The 27,701-nt window shown below is 39.1% G+C and overlaps 1 protein-coding gene across 2 annotated transcripts in view; it reads left to right on the forward strand.

The window, feature by feature from the left end:
- ATP6V0D2 (ATPase H+ transporting V0 subunit d2) overlaps window positions 1-27,483 on the forward strand; it is a 43,116-nt gene extending 15,633 nt beyond the window's left edge. Inside the window, exons 3-8 of one of the 2 annotated variants that reach the window (XM_025870794.2) lie at window positions 14,894-15,072; window positions 16,270-16,349; window positions 17,781-17,858; window positions 24,143-24,319; window positions 25,507-25,584; window positions 27,225-27,483. In XM_025870794.2, the coding sequence (XP_025726579.1) occupies window positions 14,894-15,072; window positions 16,270-16,349; window positions 17,781-17,858; window positions 24,143-24,319; window positions 25,507-25,584; window positions 27,225-27,386 (754 nt within the window). In that variant the 3' untranslated portion in view covers window positions 27,387-27,483. The remainder of the gene's footprint in view (window positions 1-14,893; window positions 15,073-16,269; window positions 16,350-17,780; window positions 17,859-24,142; window positions 24,320-25,506; window positions 25,585-27,224) is intronic. The other variant, XM_073892936.1, reaches the window with a different exon arrangement.
- The last annotated feature ends 218 nt before the right edge of the window (window positions 27,484-27,701 follow it).

Consider the following 27,701-nt stretch of genomic DNA (forward strand, 5'->3'; position numbering starts at 1 on the left):
GTGCAGTAACTTGCTTGGGTCACGGATCAACAAATGGAGGAGTCATGCTTTAAAGTAAAAATAAATAAATGTTGGCAGTAGGCTCTGTAAACATCTTTTGCTCAGATTTTAGATGAGTTCAGAAAAATGACAGAGGACAATCGAATTTTAATGGAGTCAGAAAGCTGCCAGGTTTTGTACTTCCTGCATTGAGAGACAGGTCTCACATGACAGAAAGTTGCTCAAAATGTTTTAGGAAGTATTTTAGCTCTAAGATGACTCTGAGTCACTTGGTCAATGTTTCCTCTTACGTGATGACTCCATGGTTTAGTGTTTCCTAACCACAGAATCTTAAACCTGGGAGAAGCCTTAGCATTAATTAAGCAAGCTTGCTTATATCACAGCAAACAACCATGTTGATCTAGTTAAAATGTACTCTGTTTCTAGGGGTGCCTGGGTGACTCCGTCAGTTAAGTATCCAACTCTTGATCTCAGCTCAGGTCTTGATCTCAGGGTCATGAGTTCAAGCCCCATGCTGGACTCCACCTAGAAAAAATAAATAAATAAAATTTAAAAAGTAAAATGTACTCTGTTCCTAAAACAAAATTACTTAAAATCTCAAATACTTCTAGTCATTAACAGTGTTTAAAAATTTAAAGAATACAGGTGCTCACAAAACCTTGCATAGAGTATTAATGCAAAACTGAAAGTGGAAAGGTAATTTGGGTAGCATCAGTCCTGTTAGTGGTATTCGTAATGGACATATTCTGATTTATCTACTCTTTCGGCTATAAATTTTTTGAATTAGTACTTTTAGTATCTCTATCTGTACTTGCTAGTATGTAATGGGCACTGAATATTTGTTGAATCAATGTATAATCCTGTATTTAGCAGCACCTTACACAGTGCTAGAAAATACTTGCAGACTACTCAGGATTTTATATTTTAGGTAGCACTTGAATATTGGTTAATTATTGGCCAGTATATTAGGGGTAAAAACCAGATGCCATGCCTGCAGATATATTTTGTATGACAAGGGCAGTGTTTAAAATAATTTAAAAAATATATTTAGTCGGGGCTTGCATTCTTCAGTTAGCCACAGTCTCTAACACTCTGTTCTGTCTTACGATCGATCTTCTGATCTGTCTTGCATCTTACGATCTTAGGTTACCTATCAGATCCCTGAAGATAGATGCTCTCATTTAAATGTTTTATTTACATCTCCACTCAAGAACCCTGCAAAGAAGGTGTTTATATCGCCATTTTTTTAAGTTAGAGAAACTGAGGGTCAATAAATTAATGAATTTTCTTTTTCTTTTTTTAAGATTTTATTTAACGGAGAGAGAGCACAAGCAGGGGGAGCGTCAGAAGGGGAGAGAGCAGCAGACTCCCTGCTAAGCAAGGAGCCCGAAGCGGGACTCAATCCCAGGACACTGGGATCATGACCTGAGCTGAAGGCAGCCGCTTAAAGAACTGAGCCACCCAGGCGCCCCAATTAATGAATTTTCTAAAGTCTCTCTCTTATTAAGAGATTTGGAGGGGGTTTGATTCCAGGTCCATCAGTCTAGAAAGCTAAAGATTTTGCACTGTCCCAGTAGTTTATTAAAAAGCAAGTAATTCAGAATTACCTGTGGCCCTTTAAAAAAGTATATTCCTGATTCCTCTTCCAGAAAATTCTGAGCTTGCTGGCCTTGGAGTGGGGCAGACACCCTTTTGGAGGACACCCAGGTTACTCGATGTACACCTCTGATTAAAAATGTCTCATCATGGCGCTTCAACTTCATGACTTGGGAGTCATTTTCACAGTTACTCTCATGGGTTTCTCTCCATAGTTACCTACCCAGACAGCATTACCTCCCTGTCAGAGACCAAATAGCTCAGCTGCACCAAAACCTAAGTCTTCGAAGTCTTAATCCATGATTTATCCCACCAGATTCTGTGAGTTGCCAGCGCAGGCAGCATCCCGGTGCTCTGTGCAGAACCCTGACATGTGTTACCGTAACAAAAGGTGTATATACAAAAAAGAGTTCTAAAACTACTTTTCTTACTTCTCTTCTAGAATATTTTGGGAAGTCAGGTGTCTAGCACCCACGAACTTCGATCAAATTAAGATTACTTCCTATTCTATCAGGAAGTGCCCAGGGCATCCTTTTGAAAATGTGAAGTCAACCCTAATAGAGATGATCTAAATTTAAGTTGTTATAATCAATACAATCTAAGCATTGCACATTTGTGTGATATAATTACTGTATATGTGAAACTTATTTTGAAAATCTGGAATGGATATTTTTAAATGCTTAATAGCAGGAAGATCTGGGTGTTTTGTATACTATAATTATACACAGTTGTGTGAAACAAAGGAATGAATCCTTAGCATTTTAATGAAGAGACTTTAATATAGGACTAGATTGTTTTATTTTTCTTCCCTCCTACCCAACACTTTTCTGGCAGCATTTCAGCTTCTCATCCCTTTTGAGATTAGCCATCTTTTAAAAATAATCTTTTAATATTCAAAATACTCCACCTCAGGGGATATACATTTTCTGAATATAGGAAGAGCAAGGAAGAGCAAGATGAAGATCAAACATAGTCTTAAGTACTTGGACTATTACTAGGCAAGGACTGTAGGTTAAAGACCATACGTTGAAAAAATCTTTAAAGATTTATTCATAAAGGCTAATCAAAGTTCTTGACTATTCTGATGATGTGTTATAAACCTTCTACAGGCTTTACACTGCACTCTATGTTAGGAGGCTGTACACCTTGGTTTTTCCGGAGGGGTTTCTCAGGATGCAGGTCTTCCCCTGCTAAAACCAGGAAAGTCCTCACCTAACTGGATGAATTGGTTGCCCCATCACTTATTAGTCACAAAACGAGTAATATAATTCTGCGTCACTTACATTCTTACATTCTGATGGAGCAATCTGATGTATTCCCAGATGGTGAAAAAATAAGACAGAATTAAGCAACAGCTATAATAGAGGCTTGAACATTTAGTTGGAGGAGCCTAGGGGATGGAATAACTTACTGTGCTTAAAAGATTTGGGGCACCTGGGTGGCTCAGTTGGTTAAGCGTCTGCCTTCGGCTCAGGTCATGATCTCAGGGTCCTGGGATCGAGCCCCACATCAGGCTTCTTGCTCAGCAGGGAGCTTGTTACTCCCTCTACCCCCTGCTCGTGCTCGCTCCCTCAAATAAATAAAATATTTTAAAAAAAGATTTGCAGAAAAAAATCGAATTTGAACCCAAATTTTAAATGGGCATTATGTTGAAGGAATAACTTATTCATTAGTGAGGCATGAGAAAATTTTGTTACTTGGAAATGACAAGTCATCTGGGATGTGGCTGAAGCCTAGACAAGAGCAGGAGCAGCATGGGCTGGGAAAAGAGAGTAGAGTCTGGCCAGATTAAGGGCTCTGACCCTAAGTCTCTATGAGTAAAAGTCAGTAAAGAAAGGCTTTTCAGAAAGGGTTCCATCGCTGGCATGCTTCCTATGTGCTATTAACCGTACCCCTCACCGAATGGTCACCACCTTGTAAGGTGGGGCCTGTTCTGCTGCGAAGCCATTGGGTAGAGCCTTTGAACACTTAACAGCTCCTCTGCCTCAGGCAATGTAATGTGGCATTAGTTTCTCCTCTAACCAGTGGGGAAGTAAGTGTTCTTATTGAGTACATAGTGTTTGTTCAGTAATTGGTAACTGTTGTTATTATGCCCATTTCCTGGGGCATGTAGGGACCTTGTAGCTGGTGAGTAGAGAAGCCGTGACATCAGGTCACTCCGGATAGCCTTCCAGTGGTGCTACTTTCTCTTCTTTGTTCATTTGTTTTTACTTTTCAAGACTTAACACTGCCTTGAAAAGTGAGGGGAGGATCTTAACATATATTTTAGAAAGATGATTCTGTTGGAATTGTGAAAGATGTGCTGAAGGGATGGAACTGGAAACAGACAAGCCATAGGGAGATACTTTAAAAGTTAAGACTAGAAATAGCAGCCGAGATAGAAAGAAAGGAGGGGACAGTGGTTAGGTACTTTTGGGACATAGATGTAACAGAATTTAGCATCTTGATTTAATGACCAGTGAGAGAAAACAGGCAATAATTCCTGCAAATTCTAAGCTAAAGAAGGAGAATCTGCAAGTTAGATAAAGGATTTTGGTTTTTGTTTCCAATCAAAAAGAATAGGAAGCCCACTGTAAATTAGAGACAATTATACAGATAAAACACCCTTAACCTCACCATCATTTGGCATTATTTTCATATTCTTTTTTTCATATGTTTTAAAAGAACTAAAATCACTCAAAATATAATTTTGAATCTTAACTTTTCTATATATACCAGCAGCATTTTTTCTATGTCAAAAATTTTTCTAACATTTATAAATGACTATATAGCCTTCCATCTGGTCATGAACATTTTAGAAGGGCTGAGTTCTGTATCTTCCTTACTTCAAAGTCTACACAGTATTTATAAAATTTTGATTCCAGTAATCAAGTTCCCAATAATATTATGAAATTGACCATTTGACACCACTTTGCATTTGTGATTCTGAATCTCTGGCCAGAAAAGTCCTTCCAAAATCTTAGGGACTGTAACATCTTACAGGTTTTATATCCAGAGATTCCATGTGGATATTCAGTGGCAAGCAAGTACAGGGCAAAAATGTCTCGACTGTAGCTGCTGATGAGGCCTCCAGCATTTGAAAACTTTTCAGCACTTTGAGAATTGAAAAACCCTGGTGCTATCCTGCAATAGCAATACTTCATCTGTCTGGAACTGAATGACATTCACTTAATCAGCATACCATATACTAAGTGACTGCTAGGAGTGAAGGCCTATGCTAGGTTTTAAAATTAGAGGTGAATTGAACATAAACTTGTTCTCTAAGCCAGTGGAATAGTTACTTAAGGTTCAGATTCCAAGACCATACCTCTAAAAATTATGTGTTATTAGGTCCTGGAATGTGGTCTGTGAATCTTCACTTTTAACAAGCCCTCCAGGTGACCCTGTTGCCCGTGAGAAATTCTTGGAAGCATTTGGTAGACTCTAACCCAAATCTACAATATGCCAGTTGTGGAATCTTGGAAAAAAGTTCCTTACTCATTAGCAGTCTTGGTTTCCTCATCTAGAATAGTAATAATTATATTCAGTTTGGAATTGTGAGTGTAATTTGAAAACAGGGCCAGCTTGTATTTTGCGAGGCCTCGTGCAAATGAACATACAGGGCCCTTGTTAAAAAAAATGTTTAGTCATTTCAAGAGAGCAATAGCAGAGAATTTAACCAAGCATGGGGCCCTTCTCTGTGTTGGGCCCTGTGTGACTACACAGATCACACACTCATGAAACTGGCTGATACTACAATATATGAATATATCCACACAATATATGAATTTTTTCTTAATTTTATTTTGTTACAGTAGTCAGCATACAGTACCTCATTAGTTTTTGATGTAGAGTTCCATGATTGATTGATTGCGTATAATACCCAATGCTCCATGCAATAACGTGCCCTCCTTAATACCCATCACCAGGCTAGCCCATCGCCCCACCCCCCTCCCCTCTAAAACCCTCAGATTCTCAGAGTCCCTAGTCTCTCGTGGTTCGTCTCCCCCTCCGATTTCCCCCCTTCATTTTTCCCTTCCTTCTCCTAATGTCCTCCATGTTATTCCCATGTTCCACAGATAAGTGAAACCATATGATAATTGACTTTCTCTGCTTGACTTACTCACTTAGCATCATCTCCTCCAGTCCCATCCATGTTGATGTAAAAGTTGGGTATTCATGCTTTCTGATGGCTGAGTAATATTCCATTGTATATATGAACCACATCTTCTTCATCCATTCATGTGTTGAAGGGCATCTCGGCTCTTTCCACAGTTTGGCTATTGTGGACATTGCTGCTATGAACATTGGGGTGCATATGGCCCTTCTTTTCACTACATCTGTGTCTTTGGGGGTAAATAGCCAGTAGTGTAATTGCTGGGTCATAGGGTAGCTCTATTTTTAATTTTTTGAGGAATCTCCACACTGTTTTCCAAAGTGGCTGTACCAACTTGCATTTCCACCAACAGTGTAAGAGGGTTCCCCTTTCTCCACAACCTCTCCAACATTTATTGTTTCTTGCCTTGTCAATTTTTGCCATTCTAACTGGTGTAAGGTGGTATCTCAATGTGGTTTTGATTTGAATTTCTCTGATGGCTAATGATGAATATTTTTTCATGTGTCTGTTAGCCATTTGTATATCACCTTTTGAGAAGTGTCTGTTCATGTCTTCTGCCCGTTTGTTATATCCACACTTACAACATATCCACATACACATACCTTTAAAAAATGCAGCTAATTTTTTGCATTAGAGTATAATCACCAGTGAAAGTGAGAAAAGATTGAAGAAATGAGGTGATGCCAAAGCGGAAGGCTTGAAGGATGAGATCGTGTTTGCACGCGGATGTGCCTAGGAGGAGGCAAAGCAGCGGGTACATGGAGTGCTTATCCAGTACTACGGTTGCGTTGCCAATGCCAGGGACATGAGCAAAATTAGCGTCTGACTGTTATGGAGATTAAGGTAATGGATGTAAAAGAGCTTAGGATACCATTCCTACAACAGTTCTCCCCTAAGGGGAAACAAATCAGGGCCAAGAGAGAGACGTTTTTTTTTTCCTTCGTTCTTCGTCCACAGTCCAGGTGGGGTAATAATCAACCACCAGGGGGCACGATTGATCCCAGTAGCCTGCTTGTCCAAAGCATTGCTCCTTCCCCAACAATTTATTAGGAAAAGAAATTTGAGGCTGTCTCATAACCTGGAGGGATTGAAATCCACCCTGGTACTGATCCAGATACCCACTGCCTTAGTTGTATTTTATTTTATTGTGTTTATTTTATTTTTTTAATTGAAAAAGAAACCCGTGCCTGTGTTTTTAAAGAGTTGTTTTTTATTAAATTTTATTTAGTACTCACTGCGAGCCAGCATTTCTATAATTACTTTACATGTATTAAATTCATTTAATTCCCATGACATCTGTATGGGTGGCACTAATACTGGCGTTTTAGAAATAAGGAAACAGATTAAGTAGAGACTATATTTCCGAATGCATTTCCCAAAGCCCAGAGGTAACCCTCATAAGTGTTTTTTGTTCTTGTTTTTATCTTTTATTTTTTTTAGATTTTATTTTTAAGTGTTCTCTACATCCAAGGTGGAGCTCCAACCTTCAACCCTAAGATCAAGAGCTGCATGCTCTACTAACTGAGCCAGCCAGGAGCCCCAATCCTCATTAGTTTGTTGCATAATTTTTTTCTACATGAAGAAAGTTTGAAGTGTATGCAAATGTTTATATGTGACCAAATATAAGTATACATAGTCAGTTTTATTGTTTAAGAACATCAAGATCATATTACATGTATTACCTAGACTTTGTCTTTTTTTACATAATCTAGTCAGCATTTTCTACATGGGCCCCAGGGTCTATCTTATTGAAAGCGCATATTGTATCCCATTGTGTGACGTCTGGCATCCTTTATTTAACCATTTCCCTTTTGTCCATCCAGGTCGTTAGTTTCTTTGCTACCCCAAGTAATGCTGCGGCGAACATCATTGTGCATATCTTTGCTTTCTCACGCCAGAATTTCTGCAGCGTGGATTCCCAGAAGTGAAATTGTCCATAGATGTGCAGGTCTTAGATTGTGAGAGATAGTAGCAGATTGTTTTCATACTCCAACAATATATGAAAGTTTTCTTCCTTTCTTAGTCTCTCAGCTGTTTTTTTTCCTTTTCTTTCATCATCAGAAGATAAGAGATTCCCCAATATCTATTGTGACTGGTATTTTGAATATAATAAAGATGAGATCCACCTGTTAACTGTTAATGTACTTGAATGACCATAAAGAAAAATTTATTTGTTGATTGAAAAAAAATCATCATTGTGTCCCTATTCTGTACTAGTATGGTTCAGGCTTCTTGGGAGGCCACAAAAAATGCACTGAACAAACTCCTATAACAAAGATTGGTAAGAATAATCTGCAAATAACTGTATTTGAAATGAATATGTAAAATGACTTATCTAAAAGCACACAGTTGAATAGTGGCAGAATTAGTGTGAGAGTCCAGGTCTTATTTCCTCAGATATGCAATAAATACTTGGGAATGAATGAGCTAATTATTCATGTTCACCATTGATACTGCTGATATATATTGAAAATTAGTATCACCCCAGGATAAATATAAATACAAAAATTTAGAGAAAAAAAGGTCACTTCTAGCTGGAGATACTTTAAAAGCTTAATGAAAAATGTGGTATTTGAATATGACCTTAAAGAATGGGAGGGATTTCGATTTCTAGCAATTGGTGGGGAAGGAAGCTTTTATACATCTAGAGAATAAGAACAAAAACACTTGTGTAGGAAAGGACAAATAAGTTTGAGGAATTTTTAAGTCCAAACAGATGGGTTAAACCAAGATTGTAGAGAAGTACTAGAGAAAAAAGAGTTTTCTAAAGATTCAAGAGCTACCAAGGGTTTGGGAAATGCGTAGTGATCAGCATTCTCATTCTAAAATACGCTATTATAGGCAATGCTGACTTCTGAGCAATTTCTGCAGTATTTTGTTTTATGAGAAGGAAAAATGAGTGTGACAGCAAAATTAATTGCTTTTTAAAATTATTTTAATTTTCACTTCTATTCAAAAAGGGGAAACTTTAGGGAAGTAAGAAATGCTACCCAAAAAAGTCAAATTTCAAGAGGGAGCAGATGTTTATGGGGGATATTCTAAATCTCAACAGTCTATTTAGCAAGTCAGACTAAACAGCAGAATCGCCCCCTGTGAGGATATGGAATTAGCATTGGATTAAATAAATCAGGAGTTACAGAAATGTTTACCTAAGTGATCAAGGAAACTTTCATTTGAAAATTAATACATTGAAAAATACTTCCAACATGGCCCTATTGTCCATGTCACAATAAATACTATTGGGCCTGTTAAGGGTGAATTGTCACCTTTCATGAGGAATGAAATAACTTAGAGTACACCAAGTGTATTTCACACATAGCCCAATCCTTGCCATGAACAATTACTCTTTATTAATGCATTTCATGTTTCTGTCCCTGTGTATGCCATATGTACAAGTGTGACCTAGCAAACATATCAAAGTTCTGGTCACCTAAAACAGAATCGTTGTCATCAAGAACACTATAATGTGTGGCAGATGAAGGAAGCTGACCCAGCCTCTTGGTAGAAAGGAAGCTGTAGCAATCAAGTCCTGATACCAGGATGTGGCTCTTATGATAAAGCCAAATCGAAGTCATAGTGCTTTCAGGTAACAAATCTGTTGTAATCACCAAGTTCACCAAGTTACTTACTATCCAGTGGCACCCACATGGAGAAGGTCAGCCTGAGTCTTAAAGAGCCTCCATCTAACAAAGGGATTCAGCCCTTTTAATATATATAAAAGCAGTTATCATTTATGACAACTAGTTAACAGGCATTGTTTTGAGATTAATGATTACATTCCCAAAAGATAAACATTAAATTGTTTGAAGTTCTGGTATCTTAAAGGGAACATCATGAAGTAATGACCACACAAGGCTCATTCTAGTGTTAATATGATGCAGAACAGGATGGTCACAGGTTTTCTAAAAATAGGTATGTCAGATTTAATATTTAATATCCCAGCAAATAACATAATTTATGGTCTTGTGGATGATCCAATCTTCCACTCAGTTCCTTGTCTCTATACCACAAAAGGGTTGATAACCTCTTATCTTCTAAGAGCAATGGGCAAATTTAGAAAAGATTCTATTGGCTAGAACTAAGTGTAAAACTACAGAGATGTAGAAATCTCAGACAATAAGAAAATTTTTAAACATTGTAAATTTTTTATATAAAAGATTGTGGCTTATAATTTCCTCTTCCCCTTCCTCCAAAGTCTGGTTTTTTATCTTTCTAAGAGTGTATGATCACACCCTCCTCCTTTACCCGAGGCACTCTACCAGTTTTTCATACATGTTACTAATCCAAATGCCAACCATTCAAAGTTGAACAAATATTTTCATTTTAAGCCTGAGAAAATGGAGCTCTTGTTAAACAGGCTTTTAGGTGACAAAGTTGGGTTTAGAATTAGGTTTCTCTGTTTCAAAGCCTGGGCTGCCCCTACTGTGACAACTTAATAATTTATAAAATGTCACACGTATGATTTGATTTAGTTTACACAATGACCATATGAAGACAGTGATATTCTACCCTTACCACACCTTGATGCTAAACTTCTTAAGGATAGTCTATACTCACCTGTTTTCTCACTTGTTTACTCACACCACTTGCGTCTTGTTTCCTACCTCATTGTATCCCCAAACCACGCCAGTTGCTAGGTCCAACGGATGTATTTTCAGAGCTTTCACAACTCCCTGTCATATTCAGTTGTTGATGTCCTTGTCCCTTGCACTCTGCGATGACACTTTCTCTTTGTGCTCCTTTGCCCATTCTGGCCCTTCCTCAGTCGCCCTTCCTCAGTCTTCCTTGCAAAGTCTTCTTCCTGCCCCTGAAGAGGTTTTGGGGGGTTCTATTCACTTTCCTAAAATGCATACTTTCTTAAAAAATCATATTATTCATACCCATAGCTGGAGAAGTAATCAGAAACCAGGTAATAAAGAGCTTTGCATACAATGATGAAAACTTTCTGCTTTATTCTAGAGGCAAAAGGAAGCCATTGACAGATTTTTAGGAGTAAGAGTAGTGATGTTTGCTGTTGGAGATTATAGAAGAAGGAGAAACACTGGGGTCATTCAGGTTTTGAGATAAGGTGACTGAGGTGTCTAAGAAAACCAGGCAGTCATAGCCACAAAAAGGAGGTGAGAGAGTCTGGATCAGCCTGGGCAGAGAGGTTTTGACTAGAGCTGAAGAGTAATTCCTCTCACTCACCAAATTACGGCTCTCCATTGTTTGACTGTTCAGCAACTGTTAATAGCAGCCCGGAATTTGATAGTTAGCATAGAGGAAATGTGTTTTACTTAGCTTCAAGATCCTTAAATAAGTTCAGGAGCAAAAAGAGAAAGAACAGCACTAGGACCAAAAGGAAGTGTTAAAATATCGTCTGCCTTGAGCTGTTTTTTTTCCGAATCTCATAGGAGCCAGAGTTTCGGCTTTGGGGTGCCTGCCCCCTCTGCCTCTTTCTAGCAGTGTGACCTTGGACAAGGTATTTAAAGTGGTGGTAATAATGGTCCTTACAGCATTGAGTCGTGAGGCTTGAGTGAGAATACACATGTAATGCCTGACACACAGGAAAAATCTCAAAGAGAGCTGGCATTTTAAAAATTACAATTTTACAACCTAAAATTTTGAAATTGAGTCACTGTATCACAATTTTCGGTGACTTCATGATTTTCACAGGTGCCAGTATTAGAGTTATAGTTAGTAGTTATAGTTAATAAAATAGTTAGCAGGGGCTCTAAATGAGGATGTTTGTCTAGATCACTAGTAAGAGAAAAATTAACCTAGCTCATCCTGGCCTGTCACTACATATGAACACAGTTATCTAAAACATGAAGACTTTGAACTAAATGAATACCCCAGTGTCTTCAAGCTCAAAAATTACTCAAGCAGTATCAGTAGTGATTTTGTTCCTAACCACTCTATGTGTGGCCCAGAGGGTCTATAAAGATTATAGCCTGACAGTTTCTGGGCACATCATCCCCCTGCCACCCCAGAGACCAACGAGAATTACATACCCAGTGCATATGTATGATGGGGATGAAGGAGGACACAGGAAAGAGACCCCTTCCCTTTTGCCTCCTGCCATGGGCTAAGCCCCCGGTTTTCACTCCATTTCCCTAACAATGCTATGACAACTGGTGTTATTGCTCCGTCTTAGAAACAAAGCCATTTAAATAGTTGAAATAAAACAATTCAGTCACTATAGTCCTTGTTCTTTGCAATATAGGGTCTAGACTATTAGTAAAAAAAATTTTGTTTTCATTTTTATTTTATTTTTTGAGTAAACTCTGCCCCCGACGTGGGCACAGACTCGAGACCCGGAGACCAGAGTCTCATGCCCTACAGACTGAGCCAGCCAGGAGCCCCTAAAAAGAATTTTGTGCACACCCATGCACACGCTGCACAGATGTAGGCTTGCATGTTACATGTGGGCTAAATCCTTACAGCATTGACATGTGCACACCCACATGCACGCACTGCACAGACGTAGGCTTGAGTGTTACCTGTGGGCTAAATCCTTACAGCGTTGACATTGGTTGCCCGTCAGCATTGGTCTAATAGTCCTCTGCAAGTTGAGAATGTTGGCAGCTCATAGGCTTTTACATTACGGAGGTGCTGTGGGGAACAATTAAATGTCTGGAGCTTGCTAAGGATTATTAAGTGCTAGCGATTCCCCTCTCAGGTAATAGCTTTTGAGCCATAAAGGGACGGTTAAATAAGCACTTCCATTTTAATATCATTTTCAAGAGATAAAAAGCGTAAAATTCTATAATATCTAAATTTGGTACTGCTGTTAGGGAGGTGAAGAAACTTTAGAGTCATGTGCCTTTTATAAAGGGATAATTGCCTGCTTCTAAACTTGTTCAGATAGAATTTTTTTATTGGAGTAAATTGTAGAAGGTCCACAATGAAGGAGACTCTCTTCCAGCTGGAAATGCACTCTTGCGCATGAAGTCTGTGACCCATGCAGCCAGACTCCAGTGATAGTGCTTCTGAGTGGCTCGGCTCCTTTTTATCTGGTTGTTTTTCAAGCCTGAATTGTGGCAGCGGTTTGTCCCATCACCGTCAGACCTGGAGGACCTCAGCTCCTCAGTTGGCTTGCCCCTTCTCTGGCCTGATCCGAAACCTCACCCTCTTGGCTCCCTCTTTCTTCTTTAAAAACACAAAGACCGAAGTCCAAAGCCCCTTGGCCCCTGGGTCTCCATAGAGCTATCTTCCCCTTCTTTTAAGGTCAGTTTGTAGTTTGAACTTTTTTTTCTTTTTAGACCTCTTTATTTCCTGCTCACTTTAAACACACGAGATCACATTTCTGCCACCATCTCCCCTTTCCCTTCCATTGATAAACTCTTCTGGAAGTGTTTTCACTGTTGTCGGATGACCCGTTAGTTGCTGCATCTTATGGGCACTTTCAGTGTCTACCTTGACTTTCTTGTGGCCTTTGATGCTCTGACCGCTTCTTCCTAGGACTTCTAGAATTTCCCCCCCACCCCGGTTTTCCTCCTACTATCTGGTCATTCCTTCTCAGGTTCCATCAAGGTCCTCAAATGTTGAGGTTCTCCAGGGTTTTCAGGGCAGAACTCTTTATGTTCACTTTAGGATGTGATCCCAACCATCTCCAAGACTACTTCTTCCACCATTAAACTTACCCCACTAAACCCCCCAAATGTCTGGCCCTGGCTGTCTTCAGGACTCCAACTTCTGAAGCCTACTTAGCATCTCCTCTTGGATATCTCCCAGGCATCTAAACTCATTCTGTCCAAAGCATCCACTCCCACTACAACCTGCTCTTCCTCCAATGCTCTCATCTCAATAAATGGCTCCACAGTCCGTTAAACCTAGAAACCTAGTATCATCCTTGACAGCTAAATACAGCAAGGGCTAAGAGAGAGATTCCCAGAAGCAGACTGCTTGAGTTTCTCAGCTGTCTGATTTGTTAGCTGTGTCATCATGAGTGGGATTTTTACCTCTCTTGGTTCCTCATCTGTAAATTGGAGAGAAGAGCAGTACTTATCCTCACAGTGTTGTTATCCTGATTAAATAAAATAACTTTTGTAAAGGACCTCATTATCTGTTTGTTTACCCCTTCTCCTGTTTTAATCATTATTCTGTATAGATCATAACATCCACTTCTGTTTAAAGGCATTCCGTATCTTCCATCGCCCTCCACGCCCAAATTCCTCATTTTGTCTGTCAAAACCCTGCATGCTTGGCTTTGGCCCCACCACTGCCCAGCACGGGCAGAAAACTTGTATTCTCTGGGGCTTTTTGCATACTCTTCCTTCTGCCTTGAAGACTTTGCTCCCTCAGTTCCCAGCCATTTTTGCCTGGATAGCTCCTACTCATTCTGCAAGTTTCAGCCAGAATATCACTCCCTAGGAAGTCTGATCCCAGACTGCTTTGGTGCCCCGCTCTGAATCTCCACACCACCCTATAATTTGCCTATCATCTGTGCTTCATTACGATTTACCGTAATGGATTCTTTGTCTAGGTCCTCCCTCAGACTGTATTCTCTGTGAAATAAGGAACTCTTCTTTTACTTCTTAACCTCATTGCTTGGAATATCCTGGGTGCTGAGCACATGAGTGAACGAGCATATGCACCCAGGATATCCTGGGCAGAGCTGCTTATATTGAGCAACATAATCACATAAAATATGAACCTATGGACTCTTGGGAACCTAGGAAGAAAACAGAAAGTTCACTACCTGGTCTCATAGGAGGAAAAGAACACAGAATATTTTAAATTTTTAATAAATGTTAAATATTTTCATATTTAATAAGTATTTTTATTTTAAAATATTTTAAATTCTGAGTCAATGATGGGCTTTAATGCAGATTTAAAAAGTCAGTTTTTAAGATAGAGTGAAATGCTCCAGGTCTGTGTTTCTCAACTTTTTAAGCCCATAGTCCATTCTGAGAAACTACACAATTTCATACTCATCCTCACCCTACCACATCTGACACTTACAATGTAGGGGTCGTCTTCTGCCTATTCCCACCAGCTTAGGTTTTATTTAGCTTTACTTAGTTATGACAACATTGATTTTCAAACTATGATATCCCCATTCAGATCTCTTAAACCCCAAAATTTAAAATAAGACTCATATATTTCCTTAATGAAAGAGTATGTGCCTGAACTATATTTTTCTTTTTTTTTACTTGTGGTATGCTTCTTATTCTCATACAGTTGATTTCCTAATGATCAAGGCTTCTTCTAAACCAGGTGCAGTTACATGATAGACAATGTGATTCTACTGATGAACGGTGCATTGCAAAAAAAACCTGTGAAAGAAATTCTGGTCAAGTGCCACCCGTTGGGCCGTTTCACGGAAATGGAAGCAGTCAACATTGCGGAGACACCTTCTGATCTCTTTAAAGCCGTTCTGGTGGAAACACCATTAGGTATGAATGTGTAAGCAATTGCATCACTTCCTGTGTGTGTTATAATTATCAGAAAATGTACATTCAATTCACAGTTTTCTCCATGAATCCAGTGTCATACTATACAGATTCCTAGGCGTGGAAGGGACATTAAGAAATCATTTAGTCCAGCTCCCTCATACTTCCGATGACAACAAATGAAAGTAACCTTCCCAGAGTCACATAAGGACCATTCGTAGCCAAGTAGGAGCTGAAGCTCATCTCCCAACCTCCAAACCTTGTACATTGTACCAGATCATAGTAAATAAATGGTAGAACTTGCAATTTTTCAAAAAAAAATTAATTTTCTAGCTGGGCTTTATATGATTAATTTTGTTTTAAACCTCTGTCTAAATAAGGCTGTATAGAGGCAGCATTTTGTTTTAGGAAGTTTAGGAATGCCATTTTTCTGAGATGCTCAGGGGCGCCTGTCAAATGACCTGAAGCAATGATTAAATAAATGCTAATTTCATTATAATTTAGCACTGATAATAGTTCTAGCATTCAAAATGCTAATGGAATAATTTTATATACGTTATTGTCAGGAAAACTGGAGAGTAGCAATTCATAGCAATTCACTGTTGATCATGTGTCAGAATAGTTGCTGTTGAAAACAGATTTTAAAAAGAAAAAAAATGGGTCATCATTAAATGTGTGGTGCTAAGGGAGCATGATGGAAAGGGGGTAAGTCTATAATCATGGATATTTGATTCCAGGCTCTGCCTGGTCCCAACATGGTGACTTGGGGCAGTGTGGTTCCCCTCAGTTTCCTCATTTTAAAAATAATAGTATGTTAGTATAACAGAGCTTTGAAAACTAAGGAAGACACAGTTTTAGTACAACTCAGTGCTTAGCACATAGTAAGGTTGCAAATGATAAATACTACTATGAGATGAGGGGTGGGGGGGGCTTCAAAAAGTAAGCCATAAAGTGAATAGTTCCAAGGTGTCATGAGGATCAGATAAGGTAAAATATATGCAGTGTTTAGTGAACAGCTTGCACATAGTAAATATTTAGTAAATAATCACTCTTACTGTCATCATTACTGGTAGCTTGATCCATTCTGTGTCTTGCCACTCTATAGTGTTCTAGTCAGGAGTGAGCCCAGGGTGATGTGTTCAGGAAATGTTTATAATCATGCTTTGGATTACTTTATTTTGTGGTAATTTCTGCTTTCAGCTCCATTCTTTCAAGACTGTATGTCTGAAAATACCTTTGATGAACTGAATATTGAATTACTGCGTAATAAACTGTACAAAGTAAGTGTCTTCCAAAATACTGTGTTTTTCTTTATGACATAATGCATCTTGGCCAGAGTTCTTTATTAAAAGTTACTTTGCCCATTAGCCAACTTTTGCAGTTATGACGCTTTGCAGACTTGGAATACAGCTTTTATAGTCCTGGTCTTCTAGTTCAATACATACATGTCAGCTTCCCCTGAAGCAGCAAGATTCTTGGGAGGAAGTGCACCCCATTCTTCTCTTCATTCCTAGCTCCTTGCCTGGTGTGCCTGGGACATAAAAGCTACCAATTGGATCGATGGATGGTGGGTGGTTGGGGAGATGAGGAAGGTGAACCATATCCATTTTGAAACAACCAGCATACAGGGATGCCTGGCTGGTTCAGTTGGTAGAGCCTGTAACTCTTGATCTCAGGGTTGTAGGTTCGAGACCCGTGTTGGTTGTAGAGATTACTTAAAAATAAAATCTTTAAAAAATTAAAAAAATAATAATAAAACAACCAGCATACATAGTGATCCTTGTGTTACATAGTATCCATCTCTGTGACTGAGTTTCACCTTGCGCCACCTGGCCAGCTCTCTGTCTAGACTATGCTGCCACCATTTGAGTAGCTGTATGTCCTATGGGCTGAGCAAAACCTGTCCATTTTCACTCATACAACCATAGCATCTTTGGACAGTCTCACAGAGTAACTGAAGGAGTATATGCTGTCATGCTATATAAATAGCTGGTTATGCTAAAACATATGGTCCTTTCAAAAGCACTGTGTTGCAGGCAATTTTCCTTTTTATAAAGAAATGTATGGACTTAGAGGAGGCATCCTTGAGATATAGCTAACAGAAAGCACTGTCCTAAGCAAATTATAAGCATTAATTCACTTAATCTAGCCAGCAAAACTATCTGCTATCCCCATTCCTCAGATGAGAAAACGGAGACATGGAGAGGTAAGATTTACTTGGCAGAAGTCAGTTAGCTAGTAAGTAATTGAGTTGGGAAGCAAACACAGTCAGTCTAACTGTTCAGCCCAGACTCTGCCTTCCCAATGTGTCCTCCATGTTCAAAGCCAACCTAAACATGTCTCCTGAGCACCAAGAGAGATTAAATGTCAGCACAGGACCAAATCTAGAACTATTTGTTGAGCTCATAAAAGAATTTGGCATTCTAATTATTAGAGTAACAGAAATTAACCATGTGAAATAAACCCAAGAACCATGCAAAAAAAGTTCTTGTTAAGGAATCATAAGGGACAATAAATACAATTTTGTTCTTTTTTAAAGCTGTGCAACATGCTTCAATGTGAAAGTTTGTATCAAATTTTTAATAAAATATCGCCCTGCAGGACAAGTAATTCAACCTCCATTAAAGTATTTAATAAGCCATGAAAAGCTGATCTAGAAATTTCCAAAGGAAAATATCTTCATTTTATTGTTTTATGATCTTCTTTTTAAGTCTTACCTCGAGGCATTCTATAAATTCTGTAAGAATCATGGTGATGTCACAGGAGAAATCATGTGTCCTATTCTTGAGGTAAGAAAGTCCTTGAATTTCTTTATGCCAAATAATGTGCTCACACACTTTTCACTTATAAAATTCTACTTCTATTTCTTTATGTTCGAAGCTCCTTTATCTACGGGCGCCTGGATGGCTGTCAGTTAAGCATCAGCCTTCGGCTCAGGTCATGGGATCAAACCCCACATTGGGCTCCCCACTCAGCAGGGAGCCTAATTCTCCCCCTCCCTCCACCCCCCTTCTCATGCTCATTCTCTCTCATGCTTCTGTCTCTCTGTCTCTCAAATAAATAAAGAAAAACTTTAAAAAAAACTCCTTTATCTAAAAATAAAATAAACAACATATATTATTGTATATATCATTTGATGCCTTCAGTTAAGAGTGGTATTTTCCAAGTTTTCTAAATAGAAGAGTTATTTTGGAATTAGAATAATGCTTATAAAAGTTTTGTCATGATTCATTTTGATGTAATCTAACAAAGTAGAATATAGTTGGTTAAAAATTTGGTATACTATGAGCAACTGGTAGACTATGAGTACTTGTAATAATAACCCAACTTCCCTCCAACAAGGAACATTGGGCAAGCTGGGAATTCTCACAGTGTGGAACCAAAGTCCACTGTAGGCCTTGTTCCTTATATAAATCCTAAAATAAAGGACACTCAAACAATCCTCAAGCATTCCAGCTCTGAGTACGAAGACTCTTCAGGTTAGGTGATTCATAGTTGGCATGCTCATTAAATTACGTGTCAGATGCCACCGCTGCTTTCTACCTCTCTAGTTGATGCTATAATCTTTTTAATTTCTCTTTATCATCACAGATTTCGTCTATGCTCAGAGATCCTCTTGCTTGCATGTGCAGTCTCAGAGATTGAGGCCAGAGATCAGAAGGATCTGGGGACATCTTGGGCATAGTTTGTATTGTGTTTCAAATAGATCTCTTTTGCTGGCTTCAGTTGAATGGGGGGGGGCAGATACCATTCTAGACTTAGAAGAGCCCTTTGCTTTGCCCTGTGAAACTAAAGAATACCTTTAATCATTAGATTATCTGTCACAGTGACTTCATTGGTAGGTAGATTAAATAGTTCAATGACTTCTGATTTCAAGAAAAGCTTGATAAGAACTGCCCTTTAGGCAAAAAAGGAAAAAACAAAAAACCTGAATAACTCCATCTGCATATATTTTATAACCTAATATTCTGAAACTGCATATGATAAAATGAGTTCCCCTCAAAACATCTAATCATTAAAATTTTACAGTTAAAGATTCTTTGCTATCCCCTGTTGAAACGCTGCAAGCAAAAGCTGTCCTTGAAGTAAAAATTTATCACTGGAAAACTCCAAAAAATCTTTTTTGCCTTTATCTATATTACACAGGAAGTAGGCATTGATAAATAAATAACATTTTTTTAAAGATTTTATTTGTTTATTTGATAGAGTGAGACAGATAGTGACAGAGACAGCGGGAGAAGGAAAACAAGCAGGGGGAGTGGGAGAGGGAAAAGCAGGCTCCCCATGGAGCAGGGAGCCCAACGTGGGGCTCGATCCCAGGACTGGGATTATGACCTGAGCCAAAGGCAGACGCTTAATGACTGAGCCACCCAGGCTCCCCAAATAAATAACATTCTTTTTAAGGTATACTAAATGTCAGAAAGTGAGCTAGTCTTTTTCAGACATTCTGATCACATAACATAAGTAACCTGCTGGCCCTATGAAGCACTCCCCTTTCTGGTCAGAAATTTATAACTACTAGCCACACTATAAGAAGCCACATTATCTATGGCTCGAAAGTGTAATTTCTACTGGCATAATTTCTGTGGTTTAGAAATGGCTTGTGTGCTTTATATCCACAATATAGGTAAATAAGAGCTATGGTAAAACTCAACCCTACAAAAGATATACAATGACACTATTAATAGTTAACATTTATTATGTGCCAGATACTATGCTTTATATACTTGAATTCACTTAGACTTCAAAACAGCACAATGGGGGCTCCTGGGTGGCTCAATTGGTTAAGCGTCTGCCTTCCTCAGGTCATGATCCCAGGGGTATTGGGATCAAGCTCCCTGTCGGGACTCCCTGCTCAGTGGGGAGTCTGCTTCTTCCTCTCTTTCTGACCCTCCCCCCTGTTCATGCTGTCTCTCAAATGAATAAATAAAAAAATCTAAAAAAACCCAGCACAACGAAAATTTAAAAACAGCACAACAACATGGGAGTTTAGTATCTGTTTTTCAGAACAGGCAGCTGAGGCACAAAGGAGGCTAGTAACTTGGCTGATGACACACAACTAATAAGTGGTAATGTCAGAATTTGAAGCCAGGTTGCCTAGCTCTGGATCCTCTATGTTTATCCACTATATTACCTCTACATTAAAATCACCATTCACAATTCTTGTATAAAAGTAAGTGCTAATTCAATGTGCCTGGATGGCTCAGTTAAGCATCTGCTTTCCCCTCAGATCATGATCCTGGGATCCAGCCCTGTGTTGGGTTCCCTGCTCAGTGGGAAGCTGCTTCTCCCTCTCCCTCTGCCGTTCCCCCTGCTTGTGCTCTCTCTCTCTCTCAAATAAATAAATCTTCTTTTTGAAAGTAAGTGCTAATTCATAAGCAAGATCATATTGCATGTGCTATAAAAATCAGAAATAGATAAGAATTATGTCTCTGTAATCCTCAGTAATGCAGAAAGACAGCATAGTATTAGAAGAATCCTTATCACTGTAAGGGTTTGATCAAACTACTCTATACCCAGTGTTCCCATTATCCCTTTCCTATCCATGATACTACCACATTAGATTAGGTTTTCTTCAAGCTGTGTTAAAAAAAAAAGTCCATTTAACTATCTTTATACATTATGTAGAAGTATTAGTTACACATAGCATGCAATTATAACATCTCTAATGATATGATCAGAAGAGATTTGTCAGATTTATATAAATTGATATATAAATTTATCAGATCATGTAATTACCCTCCATTTTATTTGTGCAACAGTAGAGCACTTCCAGTTACAAAGTTCTTCCATATAGGTTCTTATTTAATCTCAGTTGACAGGAGACATCAAAAGACTTAATATGGTAAAAGAGAGCATTAACCTGGCCTTGCATTCAAAAATTTGACCTAATTACAAGATTGTGACTTCATATGGAAAAAAAAGAAAAAGAAACTGACTTATATTCAAGGCAGTGCACTGCAGCGTACTGTTTGCCTTTATGCTTTTTATTATTTATTTGTCTTTGCTCTTCTGACAACCTATATGTTCAATGAGACAGTGAAAAACAAGCACAGAATAAGTGTGTTTCATCTTCCTGAGCTAGTGAGGCAGGCTCGATTCCAGTTCACTTCACTCTCTTCCCCTCCACCCACTTCCCCCACAAGGTATTCCTGTCTTCCAATAATGAACCGGCAAGAATGTGTGACCTGACAGCCCAACTCTATTATGTGCAACTGATAATGATCTTGATTAAGTCAACAGTACACTTTACAACAACAACAAAAAATAAGTTATGGTTTTAAAATGAATGCGTGAAAGGGGTTAGGACATCTGGCGTCACGGGTGCCACACAGGAAGCCAACCCTCCATAAATGATAGAGAAGGCTTAAGTGAAATCGAATACCACCCCATTTACTCTCATCCATAATCAGATGTTGTGTCAAACTGTCCGCTTAGGGATGGTCAGACAGCAGATAGCCCTTTTAGAATTTCAAGGTTACAGTTCTTTTCACTAAGAGTACACACACTCACACACAAAAAGCCTCTAAGACTAGAAGCAGATACTAAGGTACATATGCAGGCAGTTATAATAAAAGGGAAATTAAAGTATAATAGGGAATCAAAGGAGATCATATCCAATTGGGGAGGAAATAGAAGGGCTTCTTGTTAAAAAAAAAAAATGGCATTTGATGGGACCCTCCAATGCAAGTAAGATTCCAACATGGAAGGTTCTGGAATGAAGTACACACACTGTAGGCAAAGGGAAGAAGTATTTACAAGAACAAGATGTTGGAGTGTTCAGAGAACCTATTGTATAATCAAAGTCCTCTCTTGGCATGGCCCGTGAAGCCTTTCCTGTTCTCTTCCCAGCTACCTGTCCGGCGTACTTCTTCACCTGCTTTCCCAGTGCTGGAGCCATGACCATTCCTCTAAAATGTTGTGCTTTATAACTTCATGCATCTTCCTCCTCTAGAATGGCCTCTGCTGCTGGGCATGTCTGCAATGCTCCCTATTCCACCCCACTTCTCTCCTGAAAATCCTAACATCTTCTGCAGCAGTGTATGTCGATTATAGCTCAATAAAACTGGGGGGGAAAGTGAAGAAGTGAAAAAAAAAACTCTAACATCTTAGAGCTAGAAAGCCATTAAAGGGCATGTGGGACAATTAACTCTATTGTTGCTCCTCCTGCTCTAATTTTTATTTCAAGGTTTCTGATTGCCATGAAATCTTCCTCTTGCGTTTCTTCTGTCCCTGGAAGGTCTAAAATTCCCGACAGTTACATTCAGTAGCCAGGGGCAGCTGCCTTTGCTTCCAAATGAGGCCACTCCCTGCTTCTGGGTCACCCATACTTTCTATGAGGTCAGTCAAAAGGATCAGAAGGAACCAACTCTCACCCTCCTGATAGGAAACACCTGTTCTAACAAAAGAGTTCCAGTAAAATCTGTTGCAAGTCTGGATTTGTTAATTCGTCAAAAGTAAGCTGATCAAAGGATATTGTAGAGCAATCTATTTCAGCTATTGTGTGTGTACAAATAACCTTGGAATCCTGTTAAAATGCAAGCCCTGGTTTAGTAGGGCTGGACTATGGCCTGAGACTCTGCATTTCTTTTTATCATGACCTGAGCCGAAAACAGGAGTAGGACACTTAACCGACTGAGCCGCCAGGTGCCCTGAGATTCTGCATTTCTGGCAAGCTTCTAGGTGACATCAAAGCTACTGACCCAAGGAACACACCTTGAGTAGCAACATTGTAGAGAATATTGGAGAATTTTGAAAGAATCACAGACCATTCTGTTGGATTCAGTAAACAGCTATAATCTTCCTACGTGTCAGGCACTAACAATAAACAAGAGCAGCATGATTTCCCTCAAAGATTTTACAGTGTAGTAAGGAGAAAAATAATTTCCAGATTTTAAAATAAAGTAAGTGCAGGGTGTTTCAGGTATATAGAGAGGAGTTTCTCAGCTCAAGGACACTATGACAAAACTCCCATGATGGGCAGAGAGGATCCCATGAAGGACAGACTGAGAAGGAATGGTCGGAGGAGGTAGGAGGAGAACCAAGAGACAGAAGAAACATGAAGGCCAAAGGAATAGTAAGAAATTTCAAGAAAAACTGAGTGGTTAGAGGAAATTGACCTGACGTGGAGCTGTTTGCTCAGGTGCCTGGTGGTGCTCAGCACAAAGACAGGACACGAGTATATGTGACCCACCTGAAAGATCATGAGGTCCAACCCTATCGTCTTTGAAGTGAGGAAACAGGCCTGAGAGGAAGGTAACTTGTCCTGAGCCACCTAATCCTGAGCTACACAGTTAGATTGATTAATAGCCAACTTAGAACTTTCAAGAAGAAAACCAAAACTATCAAAGTACAAACAAATGGTAAGTAGCATAAGGTTTTATTAGGTTAAAAAAAATCATACATCAAGAACCAGAGAGAGATGTTAACATTTACGACACGAACCCTTTGTTCCAAACACCCTGCCAGGCACTTCCACTTACATTATCTTGTCCTATCCCTGGACAGACCCCAGCAAGTAGGTACTATTCCCATTTTTTATGGAAGAGATATTTGAGACTCCAGTGACCTGTGTGACGAAGACCCATGAATAATGAATTGCAGAGCTCCTGGGAAGTAAAGTTCAGTGGAGTTTCAAGAGTCATGGAGCATTAACACTGTGTGATCCTTCCCTGGCAAGCAAAATTACTCCATTATAAAAAGAGGCTAAGAGTTGGGCACCTGGGTGGCTCAACTGGTTAAGCATCTGCCTTCGGCTCAGGTCATGATCCCAGGCTCCTGGGATCGAGCCCCACGTAGGGCTCCCTGCTCAGCGGGGAAGTCTGCTTCTCCTTCTCCCTCTGCTCCCTCTGCTCATGCTCTCTCTCTCTCTCTCTGTCAAAATAAAGAAATAAAATCTTAAAAAAAAAAAGGCTAAGGGAACATTAATAACACGTTTGTATTAAAATTAGACATAAATCTGGAAAGGAAAGAAAAGCAAATCACTCTGGAAATGAATTTGTCTACATAGGGTTCTGTTTATTGCATTTAGTACATGGTTAGATTTCACTGATTTTATGTCTTGCAAATTCAGTTTGAGGCTGACAGACGTGCTTTTATCATCACTCTTAACTCCTTTGGCACTGAACTGAGCAAAGAGGACCGGGAGACCCTCTACCCTACCTGCGGCAAGCTGTACCCTGAAGGGTTGCGCCTTTTGGCTCAAGCAGAAGACTTTGATCAGATGAGGAGAGTAGCAGACCATTATGGAGTACGTAACTACACCAGGCACCCCGAATGTTCACATTTCATCACCTGTACTTTAGAAGTTCACACATCAAATTTACATGTTCTCTCTAAATCAGTTACGTTTGTAAGGTAGAAAGCAGTGCCATTCTAGAACTGTCTCTCCCAAAGAAGTACTTCAAGTTTCTAATCCATGTGGGTTGGTTTTTTTGTTTTTTGTCTTTTGGGGTTTTTTTTTGAGGTTCCTGCCAAGCAAGTACTTGTTTAAATCTCCAAGGAGCAGTCATCTGAGCACGTCTTTTGAAGTGCTTGATAAAGCAAGTTCCCCAAGGGACTGGTGCAGTGTTCTGGATTTGTGAGCTCCTGTCAAAGTTACATAAAATAGCCTGACCCAGCAGTCCTTTACCCATTGGGTAAACAGACTTAGGCACAGAATGTCTACTTAAAATACAAGGGAGAATATGGACATACTGGTTTCTGCCATTCCCTTTAATCAGTGGCCAGGAGTAGGGAATGGAAGAAGGGCTGCTATGTCCTTCCCTTACTCCACATCCAAATGCTCTCAAGAGCCTGCGGTTTCTCAGCTCATCCCTTGATTCCATTCCTTCTGGTTTATGTTAACATAATGCTCTGCAGGTAACTTTTCCAGAACTAGAATGACACTCTTTTATCTTTTCTTATGGGTTTCTGAAGTTTCCAGGAAAGAGAAGTCAGTAAACTGCATAAACCTTTGTAGTAGCTCATGTCATCACAAGAGGCTTTTTAGCATAATACTAAATTTTGAGCTTCTCCCCAGTTTCCACCCCTTCCGCACTTGAAATTCCATGTGAATTTTATCAGCTGTCATTTCAAAGAACCCATGAACCCATGCTGGTTAAACTACAAGCATTCATTTATCCTCTGTAATGTGCCCAACTAACCCTAAGAACCTAATGCAGAAATTAGCTCATACAAGGTATATTGAGAGTAGAATTGCACTTGCCTCTTACCCTGTAAGGCCTGAACAAGCCAGTAGGCTAGAAATCCATCCATACTCTCTTATCTGGATTTTTTGATATTTTTTCAGGAGGCCAAGGATCCTGCAAAAAATACTCATTTCTTTTGGATAGATTTTTTTAGAACAGATACATCATTTCTATATTGCTAGGAAAATATCTTCATACATACTTATAAGAAATGAGAATCTGTTTAAAAATAGCCTCTGTTTTTTAGGTATACAAGCCTTTGTTTGAGGCTGTGGGTGATGGCAGTGGAGGAAAGACATTGGAGGATGTGTTTTATGAGCGTGAGGTATGATATAAATGGGAATGCTCTTGGTTTATGTATGCTTTTTCTCTTACTCTCTGTTTTAGATGTTTTCTTACTTTGGGTTTTCTTTTGGGGGGCTTCTTTTTACAGTTGATCAGTTCAGTTGATTAAGCTCATTCACAATTTGACAGCCAAATGGGTATTAGTATCTCTGCCTTGGAGGCCCAGTGGTTCACATATGATGGTTTCCCGTTGAATTGTCCTATCCAGAAACACAATGTGTCCTATCCAGTACACATAGTGAAGCTCTGGAAAGAATGCAGCTATTCCATAATTAACTAGAGAATCAGAGCTAGGACATTCTCATGATCATATATTGACTATCCTCATGGTGAATACTCTTTTAGGTGCATCTCACTCTCTAATCCATCCCTTCTTCAAGAAGGATTTGTTTACAGTTATAATTTAGGAGCACAGTTATCTAACACTTAGGAATTATTTATATGGAAATCTCTCTGGAGAGTCTAGACTATTCTCTTTCCCAGAAAAACAGAGGAGTAATCCATTTATAGTCAGTTCCTGGGCTACTGAACTGTTCAACAAAAGGGCTTTTTTAAGAGTGATGGGGATACCAGATAAGGTCTCTCAAATCTAGAGAACTTTTCTAGTGCATGTTATTCACTTCTCTAACACTACTGGCCCTTCCCTTTCAATTGATTGACAGAAAACCCTGAAATTTATCCAGATTTTAGGGTAGGACTGGCTTCCCAGCAGCTCTCTAGGGCCTGTCACAGAAAGAAAGAAAAACAATGCAAGTTATTCCATATATTAGGGATGTTTTTTAAATTCCACACTACCGCACAACTGCTTCAAAAAGGCTGTTAAGCTGCCCTTGGCACGAAAAATAAGTGTTCCTGAAAGCAAGGACCTCCACTTCCTGAATACTTAGCTTGACATTTTCAGAACTGCATGAGGGACTTAGTACCTCTCATCCTTTTTTCAAAATGGAAAAGAATAAAAGAATTGTTCCATTTCAGACTTTACCTCAGTTAAACAATTTTTTTTAAATTTTCTTTCACTGATCTACCTTCTGCAGGAAAAAATACCTAACTCAACCATATGTCAAGTTGCTGCAGAACATCCTAAGAAAGCTCGTAATGTCACTCATTCCAAATTCCAGGGGCCTGTGACATTGCCCTGGAGGAGAGTTAGGCAGCCTATAAACCTTTTTAACATTTTCAAAGTTGTGGCCAAGGAAAAATAGTTTACCTAAGTGAGACAAGCCCGCTAGCTAGAAGCCAGCTATATATATTACTACAAAGTTCCTCACATACATACACACACAAACACCAAGATTTTCCCAGGAATCTTTGTGGTAGCAGTGCTGCAAAGATTTGGAGTTTGTCTAGTGATTCTATAAACCTACTTTATTTATTTTTTTATAAACTTACTTTTTAAACTACTACAGTCCATCTTTATCTGGAGAGTGACACTAAAGTTCCCTTTAGAACTTAATGAATTGCTACCGTTTTTCTCTATTTGACCCAGTTTGGACATTGCCTGTTTAAATACAATAAGCACTGTACAAACACAAGCCAGTCTGGAGTTTAATATTATTTCATAAATGTAGTACGCTCAAGCTCCCGGTAAGTGACGGTCTGTATTGTTTTTTCCTTCCTCAGGTACAAATGAACGTGCTGGCGTTCAACAGGCAATTCCACTATGGTGTGTTTTACGCATACACAAAGCTGAAGGAACAAGAAATGAGAAATATTGTGTGGATAGCAGAATGCATTTCACAAAGACATCGAACCAAAATTAACAGTTACATTCCAATTTTATAACCCAGTGTGGGGCCTCCAGTGCAGAACATCTTAAATATTAAGAAGAGCTTCCAAGGAAAATAAAGAGAGTTGTGTTATCTGGGTTACACAAAAACAATTCACATTGCAGCTTCATGAGTTGCAGACCCACTAGAAACATAGTAAACCAACAGAAACAAAGTGATTTTTTTTTTTTCCCAGCAGCCTTAAATTTTGTTTCCACATTTATGTCTCACTCTTTACCAGACCTTAGACATTAATTCTACTTAACCCTTTGGTACTTTTCTGACTCTTGTTTGGTTGTATTAACAATCAGATCTAATTTAAGTGTTTTAC

Source organism: Callorhinus ursinus, unplaced genomic scaffold (genome assembly GCF_003265705.2).
Source record: "Callorhinus ursinus isolate GAN/ISIS: 27379988/994484 unplaced genomic scaffold, GSC_fseal_2.0 scaffold5, whole genome shotgun sequence".
NCBI classification, from domain to species: domain Eukaryota; kingdom Metazoa; phylum Chordata; class Mammalia; order Carnivora; family Otariidae; genus Callorhinus; species Callorhinus ursinus.